The 20,479-nt window shown below is 35.4% G+C and overlaps 1 protein-coding gene across 1 annotated transcript in view; it reads right to left on the minus strand.

Annotated features, from left to right (window-relative positions):
• The window catches only part of TMPRSS15 (transmembrane serine protease 15), a 121,872-nt gene that overhangs the window by 36,789 nt on the left and 64,604 nt on the right, over positions 1-20,479 (minus strand). Inside the window, exons 13-16 of the mRNA XM_032594595.1 lie at positions 17,268-17,357; positions 15,712-15,837; positions 13,612-13,752; positions 1,179-1,289 (exon numbers count right to left, since the gene is read on the minus strand). Of these exons, the coding sequence (XP_032450486.1) occupies positions 1,179-1,289; positions 13,612-13,752; positions 15,712-15,837; positions 17,268-17,357 (468 nt within the window). The remainder of the gene's footprint in view (positions 1-1,178; positions 1,290-13,611; positions 13,753-15,711; positions 15,838-17,267; positions 17,358-20,479) is intronic.

The raw sequence follows: 20,479 nt of genomic DNA on the forward strand, positions 1-20,479 counted from the left end.
GTTAGAAAGCTTAAGTTGAAAAATATAAATTTGATAGACTTTACATTGCTCTTTTCATATAACTACAAAAATGAAAAAGGCAGAGAAATATGGAAGTTTAGTGCATATCAAAATAGAAAATAAATGGAAAATAATATTTATTGTGAGGAGTATGTCTCACAAGCTTGGTCTCTAAAACAAGGAAAATTCAAGTTCATAGGCACTTTTTTTCCTACTTCTTTCTCTAGAGGCTATTTTCTTTGGCCTTGTTCTTATGCTATTTGGTTTCCATCTCTTCCCCACCATCTTACAAGCATTTTGGATACAGTATAGATGCTATTAGTGGCTAGGTAGGGACTGGGCCAAGCTAAGCTAGTTTATCAAACAGGTAAAACATCAGAAACAATAGTTTTACCCACAATGGGTAAATTTCATGTTATTGTTTACATTTTTCCCCCTATTCTGAGAAAAGCAAGAGCATTGTTAGAATTAGACAGACTTAGGTTGAAAATGCAACTCTAGCCCCTACTATGTATGTGATCTTTGACAACCACTTAACTTCTCCAAACCCGTTTTCTCATGGCTAAAAAGAGCTAATTCTTCTTTTGTTAAGATTGTTTTGCAGCAATCAGATATAGTGCATGGCATGTAATAAGCAGCACTAAGTATCTGCTTAGAAATAAAAGCAAGATATAGTGAAAGTAGCCACAACTCATTATAGAGGTTCAGAAGCAGATGAGACTAAAGACTCAACTAAGCAGGAGGAGAAGTAGATACTGAAGAACCAAGAATGCAAAGGAGCAAGTGTAACATAGTCAGTTATAAGTAAACATGAGGATGCCTCCATATGCAGGCAAAGGAGTATCATAGTCAATATGGGCGGTGCTAGAGGGCCTGGTGTGGGCCATTGTCTCCCAGTACTACTTTATGCTTTCTACCTGAATACGGGTTATCCTAGACTTAAAGTTACTAAATGCAGTCAAATTTAAATAAATAAACTAACAATAAACAGGGGTCTGCTTGTTAATTTTTCTCCTAACCAGAGTGGCATCCAAGGTGCGGAAGTCACGAGGGGAATGATGATACACAAAAGGAACAAAACACGTCCTGATAAATACATTTCTGATCTTTCTTTTACATTTGGAGGATCCAAGTGTAGAGGCTGAAGTGATGAGTGTTTTCTTAAAATCAACACATACCGCAATGTGCTTCATCTGAGCCATCCTTACAGTGTAGATGACCGTCACAGAGATTCACCAGTGGAATACATTCTCCATTCTTACACTGAAAATGGTCTTCCTTGCAGGGCTCTATGGGGAAAGAATATTAACATATAGGATAAAAAGGTGACGAATAGATGATCCTGTAATATCCATCCCATTTCTGCCTCTTTACACATCAACCTTTTACTACAGTGCATTGTTGACCTCGATCTAATATCAAGTGAGACTATATACACTTAGTTGCTCAGAACGCCTCCACAATAGTAGTGTCAAAGCCAGAGATGTGGCTTGAGGAAAGGGTGGATAAAACCTTAGACATCTTCTTTATTTTTGTTTTAATTTTTCTTAATACTTCTTTATTTTTGAGAGAGAGAGAGAGAGAGAGAGAGAGAATGTGAGCAGGGGAGTAGCAGTGAGAGAGAGGGAGGCACGGAATCTGAAGCAGGCTCCAGGCTCTGAGCTGTCAGCACAGAGCCCGACACGGGGCTCGAACTCACAAACTGTGAGATCATGACCTGAGCTGAAGTCAGACACTTAACCAACTGAGCCACCCAGGCACCCCTAGGCATCTTCTTTACAGCAGAGCACAGAGCAGTTCCAAGGGATGGCTGAGAGGTCTAGAATATACCCCTCCCTCATAAACTCTGTTAGTTTCTCTTCAATAAACTCCTCTACCTCACATAAATATTCAAGCCTCAACCTTTGGAATGTTACACAAGCATAGAAGATCTGTTGATTTTTCCCTCCAAATGATGCATCCAAACCTACATGATTTAAAAATGTGTGGGGCGCCTGGGTGGCTCAGTAGGTTAAGCATCTGACTTCAGCTCAGGTCACGATCTCTCGGTCCCTGAGTTCGAGCCCTGCGTCGGGTTCTGGGCTGATGGCTCAGAGCCTGGAGCCTGCTTCCGATTCTGTGTCTCCCTCTCTCTCTGCCCCTCCCCCGTTCATGCTCTGTCTCTCTCTCTGTCTCGAAAATAAATACACGTTAATTTTTTTTTTTTTTAATGTGAAAGTTGCCTTTTGGTGGGACCAAAGTTGGATGAGGCTGGAAACTGAGTTCAATTAAATCATGAGTCAGGTGGGGAAAAGTAGTCACAAAGACATGGAAACTCTGCAATAACAGTCGTTTGAAAGGAACTTAAAGATGGGGCCCCAAACAAGAAAATCAGCATTGGAATTGGGAGAATATAATTGGCATGTGAAGAAATAGAAGGAAAATGAAGAAACTGGACAGGGAAGAAACTGAATGAATCTGCAGGCAGTTGGTGGTTTCCAGGATTTGGGTCATGCAAAAATAGGCCAACTGGAAATATTGTTTGAAGAAAGTGGTGCTGCTGTTTCCTGGACCTGTTTGTTTGATCTTGCAGGGTTTTGCCCTGGGTGACTCCTCATGTCACAGGGAGAGAGGGGTTTGCTCCCTCAATGTTTTGTAATTATGGCTTAGGAGGGATGGCTACATGGCAGTACTAGGACCCTGTTGAGGCCACATGGGATTTGACTTCCCTGAGAAGGGAGATATATAGTGGCTGGGTATGGAGAGGCTTAATGTTTCTTCCCCTACGTTGTGTATGGATAAGCATAATGGGGAAGCAAAAGCACTTGATAAAATCAAGGAAGAGGGAAACCTGTATTTTGAAAGCTATTATGAATATTAATTATAAATGATTATATTATTTTCAAGGAGCCACAATTCATGTTAAAGTAGGTTCAAAACTGAATTGTATTAATCTCCGTAGAGACTTTTTCAATTTATGATGACCACATGTAATAGTACTTGAAAGGAATCATTCCTGTTGTTTTAGAATCTAGGTTGTAGCCCCAAATCTGAGAGTACTGATAAATATTGTTACACTCTAAATAGAAGTACTAAATATATCCATACTACACTTAACTAAAAAATAGATCAAAATTGGTCTAGCAACTATTAACACCCATCACCTATTTTCAGCTCTATTTTTAAATTTTTTTTTTCAACGTTTATTTATTTTTTTTGGGACAGAGAGAGACAGAGCATGAACGGGGGAGGGGCAGAGAGAGAGGGAGACACAGAATCGGAAACAGGCTCCAGGCTCTGAGCCATCAGCCCAGAGCCCGACGCGGGGCTCGAACTCACGGACCACGAGATCGTGACCTGGCTGAAGTCGGACGCTTAACCGACTGTGCCACCCAGGCGCCCCAGCTCTATTTTTATATAAAAGAAGATTAAAGTTTTTTTTTCTAAAAGAAGACTGTGTAATGTCCTTGAAGAAGAGTGGGAGAAGGGAATATGGTGCCATCCAGCGCACCAGCTGAGGAATGCTCCAAGGCAACCATTCATATTGAGTTGACTTAAAGGGAGAAGGCCATCCTATCACTTTCAGCCTGAAATTTTTGCAGCCTAAAGAATCACAAGGACCAGTGTTTCCATGGGATTAACGCAGGGACTTTCAGATTTTTTTTTCCAACAGATGTGTGTTTCTGTGTACTTGTGTGTGTGTAACTGAACACAATTATTTTGTTCTATTCTATTCTAAATTTTATTCTACTCCATTTTATTCCATTCCATAATAAGAAATGTTTATCGAAACCAAATAAATCGATTTCATGATCCACTTTTTGAAAACAATCAGACTAAACTGAAGTATAGTGAATGACTTCACAGAAGACTGTGACTTTAGTTTCTTAAGGTTTGTGGGCATATAACTGTATAATTAAAGACCTGTGTTCTCTTCCTATGTAATGAATTCAAAGTCAGAAAGTTAGACTGGAGCATCTCTTGATGGTAATTAGGGGCCAGGAGAGAGAGTGGCAGTGGAAAGAACCTACATTTTATCCATGCGAGAAAAGTGTGTTAAGTTTTTTTTTTTTTTTTTTTTTTTTTTTAATCAGTGGACACTGGACAATGTAATGGAGGGACAGCTGCCTTACAGGACAAGCAGGTTCAACACAAAGAAGTGGAGTGATGGAATCTGAGGTGGGTTAGGAGCTCAGCAGGGCTAGAGATTGGCTAGGAAGAGTACCACCCATACCTACAGTGCAGTAGGCCTGGGGAAGGGGGGGTGGGAGAGGAATGCTCCGAAGAACTCACAGTTCTGTTCTACAAAAGAGCTAGCTAGCATTTGGCCAGGAGCCACTGTAGGCCAAAAGAAAAATACAGTGATGGTAGATTTTTCTTGCTTGCCTTTCCTCTGACGCTACAGCTATAGGAAAATGGAAGGGAAAGAAAGTGAAAAATGAGTCAAAGGCAATATTTCTACCTCCTCTACCTTAAGTTATTAGGTTAGATTATTAGTTTACAGAGTTGGGAGGTAAAAGAAACTTTGAACTAGATGATATTAAAGTTTGGATGCTGTATTTGACAGTACATCTTAATATCTAAAAGTGAATCTTAATTAACCAGTTAAGAAAATTTAACACCTAAAATAACTGGAAAAGTGAAGAGATCTGTCTGAAATATCCAGGGGCCAAAAGAGAGATTTGAAATAAAGTAGGTGGAGAAAAAGAAAACATTTTCTGTTTACACTCTTGTTAAATCCATTCTTTAAATTGAATATACAATTTACTAGCTACAATGTCTATATGCTTTGTTTGTTCATCTTACATGCCCAGGGCTTGATCCAGTGCCTGGCACATCTGATAAAGTGAATTAATTTATGTCAAATGAGTGATATGCCTCAAAGATCAGTATGAACCCCAGTAATAGAGTTGACACAATATAAAGCAATCTTTAAAAGTACAATTTAAAAAATACATTTTTAAATTGGGCAGTTGATCTTCTAATGGTAACTCTATTGAAATGTAAAATAGGAATTGATTCCATGAATTACCAAGATAAAATATACTTGTTTGTTTTTGAATGGTGGCTAAAACATAAGCTCTGGAATCTTATGACCTTGGTTTGATCCGCAGTGTAGCTATTTTCTTTATGTTTATTTTTAACCTTGAGCAAATAAGTTAATCTTTCTGAACCTTAGTTTCTTTGACTGTCCAATGGGAATAAACAATATTATGTCTTAGGTATGTTATGAGATTCAGTTTAAAAAAAAAGAAATTTAGTATACCAATATGAATATATTGAATGCTCAAGGAATAATATTAACAGCAAAATGAGTAACACTTAGAAAGCATCCCTTTCACTAACTTTCAGATAACCATATAAACAACAAGAAATCATACCTACTCTCTTTCTCTGGGTATCTTAAAACAACAATTGGAGCTGTTTGTACTTTGTTTTGAACTTTGAAGAATTCTATACTTTGCAACCCAAATCTAAGTTCCATTAATAAGAAATATTTTAAGGAAGACATGGCTGGTCTAGTTGTTTCTGTAAATCTTTACCCTATGAGAGAAGTATGTTACATATATCAACCATAATACTATTAAGGATGTTCTTGTAAATGTAATTATCAATTTGTTTCACAAACACGTATTTTTTAACCAGATTAGTGAGATGATAAATGGGCGAAGACAATTATATATTCTACAAGCAAGCATTAATATTTTAACTGACTTTATATTTTATCTCTCTACTATTGATTTTCCTTTACAAAGCAGGAAGGCTTAAAACTATGTATACATGTGTTTGTATTTGTATATTCTATTTTAAATCTATGCTTTGATACATATTATATTTATTTAAAAAGTTGATAGCCTAATTACATATCCCTTATTAAATACCTTAATATAGAAGGGTAGTCAGCATGAGTTATTTTAAAATTATCTCATTACTTTGTTTTCATAGCTTATTAAAATCATTATGTAAAAATTGAGTTCTCAATAGCAATAATTTATTTCACAGATAAGTTTATTGATAATTTTACTCTTTTACTAGGGTAGTCAGGCTACATTCAATTGGAAAAGCACATGTTTGCCAAATGGAAATATAAATTTCTGAATGAAAATATGAGTGAATACACGCATAGAGATCTGAAATTGTAATTTATTTTTGTGCTGTAGCCTGAAGCTGTTAGGGTTATACCCTGTAAATCCAAAAAACTAACTTCTTTCTGTAAAATGGATGCACTGAATGAAAAAATACTGAATGGGACAAAATGATGTATTGTTGCTGACCTAAGTAGAAATTATAAATTCTGAAGACAGTTGTGAATAAACTCTTTCAAAATTTTCCTTACATGCATGAACTGGATTCTGATTCTTTGCCACATATAACAGTTCAGCTTCATTAAGAAGTCTTTAGTCCCAAAGTGTAACTCTCTGTGGCCTCTGAAATCTTACATCTGATCATTTTATGCCCATAGAGAGAGAGGGAAAAAGAAATATTGCTAAGAATTGAATTTTCCCATCTTCTTTTTATGAAGTCTCCAGTAGCCCTGCCTCGTTTAGTCAACATATGCTTGGCTTTAAATGGAACTGAATTGATCTCTAAGGCACATGCCACACAATCTGGGGAGGGCTCTAAACCCCTAAATGTAATCAGCTGCCGCTTCCACAGTTGCCTGATAAGCACTATTGAATTCCGAATTAAGACTCTGAGTATGAGAAAAGAGCAATAAGGGGACGTTTATGGGAGACACATCTTAATAAATCTATATTTCATATGCTCTAGTTTAATTTACAGGGAAATGTTAAAAATAGGATAAGGAAAAGAGATACAAAAATGTGTTATACAATTGTTTTATATTTCAGTTGAATGCATTGGAAGGTGCCCTTAAAATATCACACAAGATAAATGAAGTACATAAATGCTGAAAATTTGTGATATCCCTTTCATACTCCTTTCTAAAATGATCACCAAAGCAGGGCACCATATAAACAGATAAGTGTGCTCGAGCTCTCTTTCCATTATCAGCTTGATTATCTTCCACTGCCAATTCCCTGTTTCTATAATTGCTTTTCAGTCTTTTGGTGTAAAAATCTCTCTGGGAGACTGTGCTGATGACGATTCATTCACTCCATTTTCTACTCCCCAACAGCATCTGTCCTGTGTCCAGGAGGGATGAGAAATCACATTCCCAGCATATTCACCACACAGTGATGGTCATGGAAGATTCCATTCTAGCAACGATTGGGAATTCTCTCTAAATGATTTATTTCTTAAATATCATAATCACAGTAACTGAAATCTAGTGAATGGGCAACTATGAACAACCCCTTCACCAAAAACTTGGTATCTGTTTTGTGTTGAAAGTAACAGATTGTGCTCTTTAGGCTTTTATCTTGAATAGGATTACTTGTAGTATTTTTCAAAATCCTAGGTGTTATATTTATCTCACTATACAAATCTAATAAAAACCAGTAACTAATATTGTTGTTGGAAGAGATTTGTTGCCACATTCCTTTTCATAATCTATTCTCTTTCCACTTTTCTCCTCTCTTAAATGTTTTTTAAAAGACCTACATTTGTCTAAAATTTTGTTGCAAGATGATTTCTTTTTGCAGACGGTGGAATGCCCAATAATTATTCTAATTGTTTGGAGACATGAAAAAAATCCATTTCCTTATTGATAGAGTTGTTAGTTATTTTATCTCATGAATTCAGTTGGTTTTACAGTTCATCTCCGTTTCTTTAAAAATATACGTTTTATAGGGGCGCCTGGGTGGCGCAGTCGGTTAAGCGTCTGACTTCAGCCAGGTCACGATCTTGCGGTCCGTGAGTTCGAGCCCCGCGTCAGGCTCTGGGCTGATGGCTCAGAGCCTGGAGTCTGTTTCCGATTCTGTGTCTCCCTCTCTCTCTGCCCCTCCCCCGTTCATGCTCTGTCTCTCTCTGTCCCAAAAATAAATAAACGTTGAAAAAAAAATTAAAAAAAAATATACGTTTTATTTATTTATTTATTTATTTATTTATTTACTGATTTATTTTCTTTCCGTTTCTAAGAGTTTGGCTTTTTTAGATTCCACCTATGCAATATGCTGTAGTATTTGTCTTCCTCTGACTTATTTTATTTAGCACAATGCCTTCAAGGTTTATCCATGTTGTCACAAATGACAGGATTTCCTTCCTTCTCATGGATAAATAATATTCCACTGAATATAATATACCACATCACCTTTATCCATGTATCTGTAGATTGGCACTGAGGTTGTTTCTATCCTGAGGCTATCGGAAATAATGTTGCAATGAACGTGGAAGTACAGATATGTCTTTGAGATTCTGATTTCATTTCTTTTTCATTCTTACCCAAAAGTGGGATTGCTGGATTTCATGATAGCTTTTTTTTTTTTTTTTTTTTTTTTTTTTTTTTTTTTTTTTTTGGAGAGAGAGTGAGCACAGGAGAGGCAGATGAAAAGGGAGAGAGAGAATCTTAAGCAGATTCCATGTCCAGAGCCAACTCGGGGTTAGATCTTCACACACATAAGATCACGACCTGAACTGAAATCAAGAGTTGGTTGCTTCACCAAACAAGCGACCCAGGCACCCCTGGGTTATATGGTAATTCTGTTTATTTTTTTAAATTTTTTTGGAAGTTCTATTTTTAAGTTTTGGTGGAAACTTCATGTTTTCCACAGTGACTAAACCAATTTTCTTCTCATCAGTAGTATACAAGGGTTCCCTTTACCTCACATCCTCACCAGCACTTGGTTATTTATTACTTGTCTTTTGAATAATAGCCATTTTAACAGGTGTGAGTTGACAGCTCATTGTAGTTTGATTTGCATTGCACTGATAGTGAATGATGTTGAGCATCTTTTCATGTACCTATTGGGCATTTCTATATCATTTTTTGGAAAAAAATGTTTGTTCTGCTCTTCTCCTCTTTTTCTGAAATTCAGATTGTGTGTTTTTTTTATTAAGTTTTTAATTTTAATTGCAGTATAGTCAACACACAGTGTTTTGTTAGTTCAGTGTTGTGTTAGTTTCAGGTGTACATTATAATGATTCAAAAAAATATAATACTTTTTTCATAAGTTCTTTCCATGACATCATTCTTGGAAAAAATTTGGGAGGCTCTCTTCTCCAGCAGAGTAGTTATTGGGTGTTTTCTTGCACTATTTTAAGATACTTTGAAGAATTGAGCACTTAATTCTTTTGCATTCAAATATAGATGATATTGATGCTTATACATTTAATTATCCACAAATCTTAGAAATATAACCATATCGTTTTTAAGTATCATCATGAAATGAGTAATATATTGTTGAGAGTGCTGCTATAAACATTGGGGTACAAGTGCCCCTATGCATCAGTACTCTTGTATCCCTTGGGTAAATTCCTAGCAGTGCTATTGCTGGGTGATAGGGTAGGTCTATTTTTCATTTTTTGAGGAACCTCCACACTGTTTTCCAGAGTGGCTGCACCAGTTTGCATTCCCACCAACAGTGCAAGAGGGTTCCTGTTTCTCCACATCCTCTCCAGCATCTATAGTCTCCTGATTTGTTCATTTTAGCCACTCTGACCAGATGGATGAAGAAGATGTGGTTTCTATATACAATGGAATACTACTTGGCAATGAGAAAGAATGAAATCTGGCCCTTTGTAGCAACATGGATGGAACTGGAGAGTGTGATGCTGAGTGCAATAAGCCATACAGAGAAAGACAGATACCATATGGTTTCACTCTTACGTGGATCCTGAGAAACTTAACAGAAACCCGTGGGGGAGGGGAAGGAAAAAAAAAAGAGGTTAGAGTGGAAGAGAGCCAAAGCATAAGAGACTCTTAAAAACTGAGAACAAACTGAGGGTTGATGGGGGGTGGGAGGGAGGAGAGGGTGGGTGATGGGTATTGAGGAGGGCGCCTTATGGGATGAGCACTGGGTGTTGTATGGAAACCAATTTAACAATAAACTTCATATATTGAAAAAAAAAGAAATGAGTAATATATGAGGCTGATCTGATTTTTAACACATTTGAAAAATGATTATATTTATTTTGCTTAGAAATTTGCCAAAAAATTTTCCTCTTGAATTTAAAAATGTAAATAGGAAATTTTATAATACTAATTACTGCTTATTAATATTTTACAGACAGCAGTAAGACTTTGTGATTTTTAGTCATTTAATCAGATCCAAAAGTTTTTTTCCCTTTATAGCTTCCCCTATTAGTTTCAACTGGTTCTTTCCCTTTGGGAATGTTCATTATTTTTAAATTGTAGCTTGGTGTTTTTTCCTGAATCCTCATTCTAGACTTTCACATCTTTCCAACTTTTTATATATTGTTTTTGCATTCTTTTTTATTTAAAAAAATTATGTTTGTTTTTGAGAGAGAGAGAGAGAAAGAGAGACAGAGAGAGGGGAAGGCACAGAAACCAAAGCAGGCTCCAGGCTCTGAGCTGTCAGTACAGAGCCTGACCAAATGGCAAGATTATTACCTCAGCTGAAGTCAGACGCTTAACTCACTGAGCCACCCACGCACCCCTGTTTTTGTATTCTTGATCACGCTTTTGTGCAGCAATTATTTGTGGAAATGTGGATATTTTGGTGCTAGAGTATTTGAATTGGTATGCAAGCAACCAAAAAACTGTGCCTTTTACACCATTAACAAAGACTTCTAATCAAACCAGAAAAAAGAATTTGGTTGTGCTAGAGTTTAAAATTTTTTTTTTTCAACGTTTATTTATTTTTGGGACAGAGAGAGACAGAGCATGAACGGGGGAGGGGCAGAGAGAGAGGGAGACACAGAATCGGAAACAGGCTCCAGGCTCTGAGCCATCAGCCCAGAGCCCGATGCGGGGCTCGAACTCACGGACCACGAGATCGTGACCTGGCTGAAGTCGGACGCTTAACCGACTGCGCCACCCAGGCGCCCCTGTGCTAGAGTTTAAACAGGAAATTCCTCTGCCTCAAATAGAAATGGTTTTCCAAATATCTTAAGGGGCAACTAATTTGTAATATCATTTTTGGGGGGCAGTGTTCAGCAAGATATTAGGAGCTAAAATTAAATATTAATATTTTGTAAAAAATTACAAGTCATAATTTTAGGTATAAATAATGTTGAAACCATTTTGTGTCTTCTACTATTAGCTAAAGTTCTTTATTATATCATTTCCTTTCTATTAACAGTAAGAACCAATTAGGTTTTATCAATAATACACATTCAAAGTCTTTTTTACCTTAGAAAGACTAAATATTATATACCAAAATTTCCTTATCCATGTCCATTATTCATCTACACTTTAAAAGTATCATCAGAAAGTCAAACTATTAACCTAAGTTAAATCAAATGTTGGATTAAATTAAAATATTAGGTTCACTCACAAACAGAAAAAAACTGGAATAAAATACTGGCAGACAAATATAGTTACCATAGTAAAATCAATAACAACAGAATTATCAGAGAACAGAATTAGTAGCTTAATTCAAAATGATGGTCTCTTTTCATAATTTGGCTACTGTTGATAATGCTGCTATAAACATTGAACACAAATGTCCATTGATTGATGAATGGATAAAGAGGATGTGGTACACACACACACACACACACACACACACACACACACACATATACACACACTGGAATATTACTAAGTTATAAAAAAGAATGAAATCTTGCCATTTGCAGTGATGTGGATGGAGCTAGAGACTATTGTATTAAGTGAAATAATTCAATCAGAGAAAGACAAATACTATATGATTTCACTCATATATGGAAGTTAAGAAACAAAACAAATGAACATGCGGGAAAAAAGAGAGAGAGAGGCAAACCATAAAACAGACTCTTAACTATAGAAAACAAGCTAAGGATTGCTGGAGGGGAGGTGAGTGGGGGGATGGGTTAAATAAGTGATAGGGAATAAGGAGGGCACTTGTGATGAGTACCATGTGTTGTACGTAAGTGGGGAATTACTAAATTCTACATCGGAAACTAATATTATGTTGTATTTTAAATAAATAAATCATTGGAATTTAAATAAAAATCTGAAGCTAAACAAACAAAAAATAAGACAAAATGCTAGTCTCAAAATTGCCTTGATTAATATTTTTCAAACAGTGATATGATTCTTTACTAAGTTCCTTATTATATGTATGTATATATCATACAAATATATATGTCATAAAAATATATATTTATAAATGTATACTTACATAAATATATAATATCTATTGCTATTTTCATGTCACTATATTTTCTTTTTTACTCCTCTGAAAAATAATTATAAGTATGACTTTAAAATAGTCTTAATTTATAAAATAAAAATAATTTAAATCCTGTCATTTTCTCCATTTTCTCCTTTGTCATGGACTGTATTTTAAGATAAAAATCTAATTTTCAGTAGATCTCAAACTCTTTATTCCCATCGTTTTATATTACATATTTATCATAGGTTGAAAATATTCAAATCGCACTGCAAATATTCAATTCACTAATTGAATATTTTGATTGATGCATGTCACTGTTGCTTACAAGTCACAAGTCGCTGTGTCTAAAACCAGTCACAAAATCCAGAAGGGCAGGTCAGTTGATTGGGCTACCACTCACCCCTACCTAAGTAGGTTGGCTAATAATTGATGCGGCTTATTTTCATGGCAGGTTGGTAGACAAGATACAGATCAACTTTGCAGTAAATCTGAAAGCATTCAACTTTCAGAGATGCAGTCAAAGGTTTAGGCCAGTTGTAAGTGGAGGAACAGATATTTGCACAGCTGGGTCTGAGATTAGATAACAAGCCAGATGAGGATCAGTGCCTTGACCCCTACCTCTTTTCTAGACATTATGGTCAAAGACAAACTGACCACAATCTCCTATGGAAAGGAAACATAGATAAAGGAAATGACATATATTCTGTGTTCCTGACATATTATCCCCTTGGAGAGGACCACAGAGTTGTGGGCGGGGGTATAAGAAAAATCACACTCCAAGGGGAGCCGAGCCGCAAGTGATCACAAATTCACTATAAATTGTCAAATGCAAAGAGTTATACCATATCCTCTATCTGTGCTTATAGAGATACAGATACATGATAAGCAGGCAGGCAATTTTGTTTTGGCCTGCTGATTATGTTATGGTCTAATAAAAAATGTAGGATTAGAAGATTATACATGCCAGTAATATCAGCATCAAATTCCTTCATCCTTCACGGCAGCAGCTTTACACTGGTTTGTATTTAAGAAGTTAGTGATGTTAATTTTTTAATTGGATGTTGTTGGAATCCAAACAGCTCACTTGCCTGACTCCCCGCTGTTCTCTGAAAATGCTTTTGGCAAATGACATGACAGATAATCCTCCTTCCTCATAGTCCCAAGTACCCTGCTTTTAACATTTAAAATGGCCCTCTTCAGTGAACAAAATTCACGACTCTACACCCCAGAGAAGTACAAGTAGGTCTGCTGAAAATATGGATTCTTTCTTTGAACCGACTTAAGCAGCAGTTATACAGATGTAAAGGCAGGAAGAAAATCTCTGATAAAATGAAGACAGATGAGTGTATTTGAATGCAAACAATGAAGTCATATTTAGGCTTCAAAATACTGTCTGGTTGTATCGTTTTGCTCCAAAAGTTACAATTAAACATGTAACCCTAAGTGCACATACCTGGAATCCCCAGGTAGTAGCCAGTAGTGAAGTTTGCTTTAAATCCCCCTTTTGCCAACAGATCGTCAGTGATGAAAAGCACAGTCATTCTACTGGTGGTTGAGAACACATCCTTTACTGGACCAGGCCCTGTGTACACAGCTGCTCCAAATGAAAACAAGATAATTATTGAGGGGATTCTTTGAATCTAGAAGAAAATAGACTCGTTTCTGTCAGTTCCACCTTCTAGATGTATGCTACATGCAGCGTAGCTTGCTTGGGAAGCGACCACATATAAATAACTATGCTTTTTTTTTAGATTTTGGACACTGCTTCTAGGAAAGCCAACTTCTCTATTGATCTTTTCCACTATTGCTGTGGCTCTATAATTTAATGATGAATTATTTATATTATCTGGCTTAGCACCACTACTATTCAAAGCTCATGTTATCCCAGAAGAAATGATTATATGTCTGTTTTAAAGACCTTTAGAAAATAATGGAGATTATAGCTTCCCTTAGTAAATTTTTGTCCAAATTTATTTGGTTTTCTTTTGTGTGTGTGAGTTGAATCATTAAACTAAGCTGAAGGATTGGATTAATTAGAGACAGATAATATAAACCTAAGTTATGTTTTCAAAATGTTTCCCACTAACCCCTGGGCTATGGGGGTTTCACAAATAATGAAATACTCTCTACTACACAATAAAGACTTAAGTTAATTAAAAATTCGTTCATATTATTAGATATTTTATGTATTAGAATCCCCTAAAGTGATTGTTTCAAAACAGCTTCTTGCCTAAAATTTTGAAAATTATGATTCTGGGATCCTCTGGAATTCTTATTTACCTTTCAATAATTAATGTAAATATTATGAAATGACAAAAAATAATTTTTCTTAGATCATAAGAACACTGAAATTTTCATTAGAGGGGCAATATAACCTAAACATGGGAAAATAACTCAAAATGTGTTCATAACTATGTATATAAAAATCAAATTTGAAGTTCCTCAGTTCTTATTAACATTAGCCTCCCAGCCCCACCGAGATTTTCATTGTTGATACGTTCTTTGTGTGGCTCTCAAAATCTTCTAGGAAGCCTGTACGTTAGAACTTTGTGGGATTTTGCTGAAGAACACTGTGTAAGCAGCAATGGATTAGTATTGCTGGGAACCCTCCCCACCACCCTGCACCTTTACTGTAGAGAAAGTTCCCTCTGGTCTTCTCCATTGGTTGCAGTGTTCATGTGATTGCACCCTGATTGCATAGTTACCTGGTCAGACTTTGTAGGAAATGATTAATATGAGTCCAAAGCACAGTTAGATAAAACACTTTTACTTGTGAAGTGTGTTGTTTCATGCATTCCAGTTGACTCTATAAGCATTTTCATAATTTAATATATCACTTATCAAGAGACACTTTCTTAAAATATTGGTAGTAGTTAAGTAAGATAATAGCTATCACATTTGACTGATAGATTTTTATTATGTTACCATATATTTTATGACCTACATACAAGAATTTCCTCTAGAATAGTACACTTTCTTCCATGTTTATTAAAAAAAAATAGTTATCAGTAGAAGTTAGGGAAAAATCAACTTTGATCAATATTTGAATCATTTTCGGATACTTATATAGAAGCAGCTGGTACTAGAGACACAATCAAAGTAATAATGAAATGTAAATAAAAAATCATAAAACATTTTTGCATAAAAACACAATTTGTTCCTTTAGTTTGAAGTGAAACAAAACTGGATTTAATAGCTACTTTTGGAAATATGATGTATACATAATGCATATTAAACTGAGTAATGCATGTTTTTAGCTCTTAGTCTCCAAGGTATAATGCTCACTGTAGTGAATTAATATAGCTGGTAGAAACTACTCATGCAAAAATATTAATTCTGGTTTGCCAAGAATGCTCAAGAAGAATATTACTCTCTCATTATTGCAAACACTCTCATTTTGGAAGCTCCACATAAAATTTGACATGTTACTCTGCTGTTGTAATGTCATTTTGCTTGTTGTAAAAGACTGATTATTTTTATTGGGAAATGCTTTCTCTATCATTCCAACATCTTGAGCCATACAACCTTCACAATACTGAAATTGCAGACTTACCTAAGAGCAAAGAATCATCTCCTCTACCATCTCTGATTTCCACTACGTCTGCAATATTTTCTAAGTCAAATTCTTGAAAATGAAGTTGTATATTCTTTCCCTGTTGTGCATTTAAATTCCAAATACCTTAAAAGTAAAACATGACAACACAGTTTAGAACACACTTCTTTTGATTTCCCTCAAAAGCTTTACTCCCTTGAGAATTTCAAATTTCTCTGAACTTTTGTATATTAGGTAAATATCATGTCCCTCCACAGCACCCTGCCTTTCCTTTTATTGTTACACTACCTTGGGTATTTTGTAAAGCCTGATAATTTACCTACATCTTCATCTAGACTGTGTCATGTTTGTTTCTTCTTTTCTCATTTCAGTGCCTAACAAAGTGCCCAATAATATTTATTTAATAAATCAACAAATTTAATAAATTTATTCAAATTGTTCTTTTAATATTCCACTGATGTTTCAGAAATTTTGGACCATTCCTTTGTACAAATGATATGTTTAAAAGATGTCTTCAATGTGGAGTAGAGATGATAATCTCTGGTTCCCCCTACAAGTCAAATTAGATTCATGGTTGTTTATTTTTTTGGATCAGATAAGCCCCTGGAATAGTGACTTTATTCTTCTATGAAAGTGATATTTACTTATCTCTGGGTCATTTGAAGGAAGAAAAGCTGACATTTTCTAACAACACATTTTTCACTGTCATTAGAGCATTTCTTTTACTGGTAGATTTTCCCATTTAGATTGGTGTTGCTATCTTAGATGCGGCCATGTGAGGAACATATCTGTTTCCCAGGCCTACTGAAGTGGAATATTTGTAGGATGGGCTGGGGAATTGGCATCTTTAACATAATTTCTATGCAGTTTGAATGAGCTACTCTACTTAGAAATATTGACCTAGATATAGGCTCTGTTCAGTTTTAGCAAACTATTCTTCCCTCTACACTTAATGATTTTCTAGTGACTCCTCATTATTTCATCTTTTATACTGAGAAACTAGCTACCTGACTCTAGCTGCCTGCTTTATTGACACTGGTCTATATTTACAAAAGGTGTGGATGTCACAGTTGGCCCTTTACTTTTTGCACTTTTGCTGACTTTATTCTATGAAATTGCAAACTTGTTATATATAATATAGACATTGTATGTATAATCAAGATGAGTGATTAAGAGAACAGTATCTGGAGTAAGGTACTTCTACTTACTGGTTTTATTAAATTTTTAAATTTTAGAATTGTAATAATAACACCTGCTTCAAAGAATTATTGTAAGAATTGACTGAAACAGTATATTAAGCACTAGCACAGTGCCTGGCATGAAATAAATGCTAAGTAAGTTAGTAATCATTATTGTTATTGTTGTTATCATTATATTATGCAATATTATAGATGTGATAGTTGTAGTCAGGTTTGGAAAATTTCTAATCCACTTTGCTGTGTCAAGGTGGGAATCTAGCCTTGATATATATATATATATATATATATATATATATATATACACACACACACACACATGCATCTGTTTCTCATGGCTTGGGAAAAGAAACAACTCACAAAAAGCCTTATTAGGGTAGCTGTTTGGAAAGTTCATGGAAGTGAATGTTGTATTTGGCTCCCAGAGTTCAAAAGGTCCTCCACAGTCCGCTGAAAAGGAAATAACAAAAAATCATTAGTAACACAATGCTTATTTCAGAGAAATAATATTATATCTTAGCAAATTTCCAATTATATTTCTTGGAATACTGATTTTGACAGATAAAATGCATAGTGTGTATAAAAGAAAACCTTGCAACTTAAGTAATGAAAAACTACAGGTAAACTGGTCTCCTTACTGAAGAACTTCTCAAAACATTAAATATTCTTATGTTATTTATGAATCTCCAAGAAGGCATAATAGTATGCAGCATTTCCCAAAATTATTTGGGTAAGGAATAATTTTTCTGAGCATCTTTTATAAATAGGCTTCATGAAATAAGGTATCAGATACTCCTTGCTATAGAAAAAAAAAGAATCTTTATAGTAGAACAGATCTTATTTCTGCCTTTCTGAGAAGGGCTAGTAAATGACTCATTTGGCCATTTTTTACGTTTTTTCTTTCTTTTTGTTTTTCTACTATTTTTCCTTTCTTTCTTTCCTTCTTTCTTTCTTTCTTTCTTTCTTTCTTTCTTTCTTTCTTTCTTTCCTTCTTTCTTTCTGTCTATCTAGCTTTCTTTTTTTCAGTAGAGAGGAAGCCTCACTGTTCTGTATACTGAGTTGTTTTACTGTCAAGAACGGGAGACAAACTGAAACTTCACTTGCTAAATAATTGGCCTAGACTGATCTGTACTTAACATTGTCTAGGAGTCAAGTTGAGGAAACACTTATTAGAAAAAATAGAGCACAGGTATCCTAGTGAAAACTAAGATGATTTAAGTAGGCATATTAACTTTATGAAATTCTTAACCTATTTTAAATTTATCCTCCTGCTTAGGAAGAAAATTCTAGAGTAATATAAAATTTTACCAGCTAGTTTAAGTATCCTTATTCTATCTTATTTTTATTAGCATGTTACATTTAAAATCAAGATGATAAAAGTAACCTAATTCTAAGGATATAGGAAACTGAGATTAAGTATATATTTCTACTGTTATTAAAGGCAGATGATACTGAAGTTATTTACTCCCAATAAGATAAAAATCAGATAATAGGAGGGATAATTAAATGTCTCTATATCTACAGCAGTGCCTTCAGTCATACCCTCTTCTTTGGTCCCTCTTTTATTTCTGTTTTATTTTTTAAAATTTATTTTATTTATTTTTGAGAACGAGAGAGAGTGCACATGGGGCAGGGGGAAAAAGAGAGGAAGAGAGAGAATTGCAAGCAGACTCTGAACTGTCAGCATGGAGCCTGAAGCAGGGCTCAATGTCAGGAAGCATGAGACCATGACCTAAGCTGAAATCTAGAGTCAGACACGTAACCGACTGAGCCACTCAGGCTCCCTGGTTCCTCTTTTATATGTTATCTATCTCATTTATGTAGATCTTTACAATTCATGTGCTTGTTCCAAATTTGCATGCAATGAGCCTCTTCGGTTTGCGTGTCATGATGTATACGACTGGGCGGAGAGGGGCAGTTGCTGTGGCCCAGTAGTAGTGTTGCCATCCCATCCTGTTTTGTAAGGTGTGGAGCCTGGTCTACCTTACACACTCTCCTGGGCAGGCTGGGCCAGATCCGGATGAGCTTAGCAAGAGTAATATAATCTCTTATAAAACGTTATCATTTGCACATTGTTTCCATGCACATCGTCTCATCTGGGAGGGAACATGATGTATAAAAGGAAGATGTGCTGGAGCTGGTGGATTAAATTTTTGCCCTGAGTTAGCTACTTGTCTTTTTGAGAGTTGGTTTTCTCATACATAAAATAGATATATATTAGATATTTTCAGGGTTGTTTATAAAAATTAGACATAATTATGAAAAGTGCCTACACATTACCTGGAATATTCAGTACTGATTTCCAATACATACTTGTGGGTTAGGTAATTACTTTTATTATTTCAATTTTAAGTGGAAATAAAAGCTTTGGAGATATTCAGTTACTTGCTAATACTGTACACATCCATTTAGTGTCAAAGTCAAGACTTCAATTCAGTTCATCTCAAGCTCATCCCTCAATATGTCTTCTGATTAAGTTGATTAAACCCTGCATTATTTCCACTGTCTGGTCTAAGCTATAGAGAGGGTTTGACTGTGTCTCAGTAAGTGCCACTTGATGGTAGGTGACATAAAACTTGTTGGGTATAGACAGAAAAAAAAGGAGGGTAGAAAGGAACATAGATGAAAGTACTAACAAGTAAGGTCAATGATGGATAGATCTAGAAGAAAGAAAGTACTGTACATAGGTTGTTGAAGAAAATACTTAAACCAAAGAAAGAGTGATAATGGGGAAGAAGAGCAGGTTCTCCACTGGGCAGGAGGAAGGAAAGGCAAGAGGATTGTGTGCTCCCATCTCTGAGGCTAATACTCTCCTTGATTATGTGATTAATTGTCCAGTAAAGATTTCTGAAGAAGGATCTATGGCAATCCCTCCAACCCCACTAACATACAACTCATTTAATTTTAATAATTCTTAGTGCCATGAAAATCTCCCATAAATCCTCTGTGAAACTAATGGGAAAGGGGGAAGTATAATTGCAGGGGCAAAACTAACATTGCAGATTGCAGATTGGGGAAAACCAGTTCTTCCTATTTCACAGATTTAGACGTGGCCAGTGGATTTGTTTTTGTTTTGTTGTTGTTGATTTTAAACCGTCATTCATATTTTCTTTTCAAGGAATAGGAAAATCTTAAAATGTATTCTTCTAACGGAGTAAAAAGCTGACATTTTGGAGAAGGGATTGAATTTTCACATAACTGAACACAACAGTACATTATATTAGATATAGATGAGTAGGTAGGACTTTAATAAATACACAACTAGAACTAAAATGTTGTCAAGCGTAATTGTGAAGCCTGTCAAGGCAAACAGTTCACTTAGCATTTCTCCACTAAATAGAAGTCTTAGAAATTAAAAATCCCTTTTTTGAAATTCATCTCACATATAATTTCATATCTAATAACTCAGTAGTAAGATATCTCTGACCCTTGGCCTGATATGATATGTCAGTGACTCTGTATACATATGATAGTAAGGAATTGGAAAAAGCACTTTCAGCCATTCTAAATACGAAGACACAATGTATTTTAAGAGTGGTGTTGCTATAGTAAAGACATAGCTTCTTAATAGA

The sequence above is a fragment of the Lynx canadensis genome, chromosome C2 (assembly GCF_007474595.2).
Source record: "Lynx canadensis isolate LIC74 chromosome C2, mLynCan4.pri.v2, whole genome shotgun sequence".
NCBI classification, from domain to species: domain Eukaryota; kingdom Metazoa; phylum Chordata; class Mammalia; order Carnivora; family Felidae; genus Lynx; species Lynx canadensis.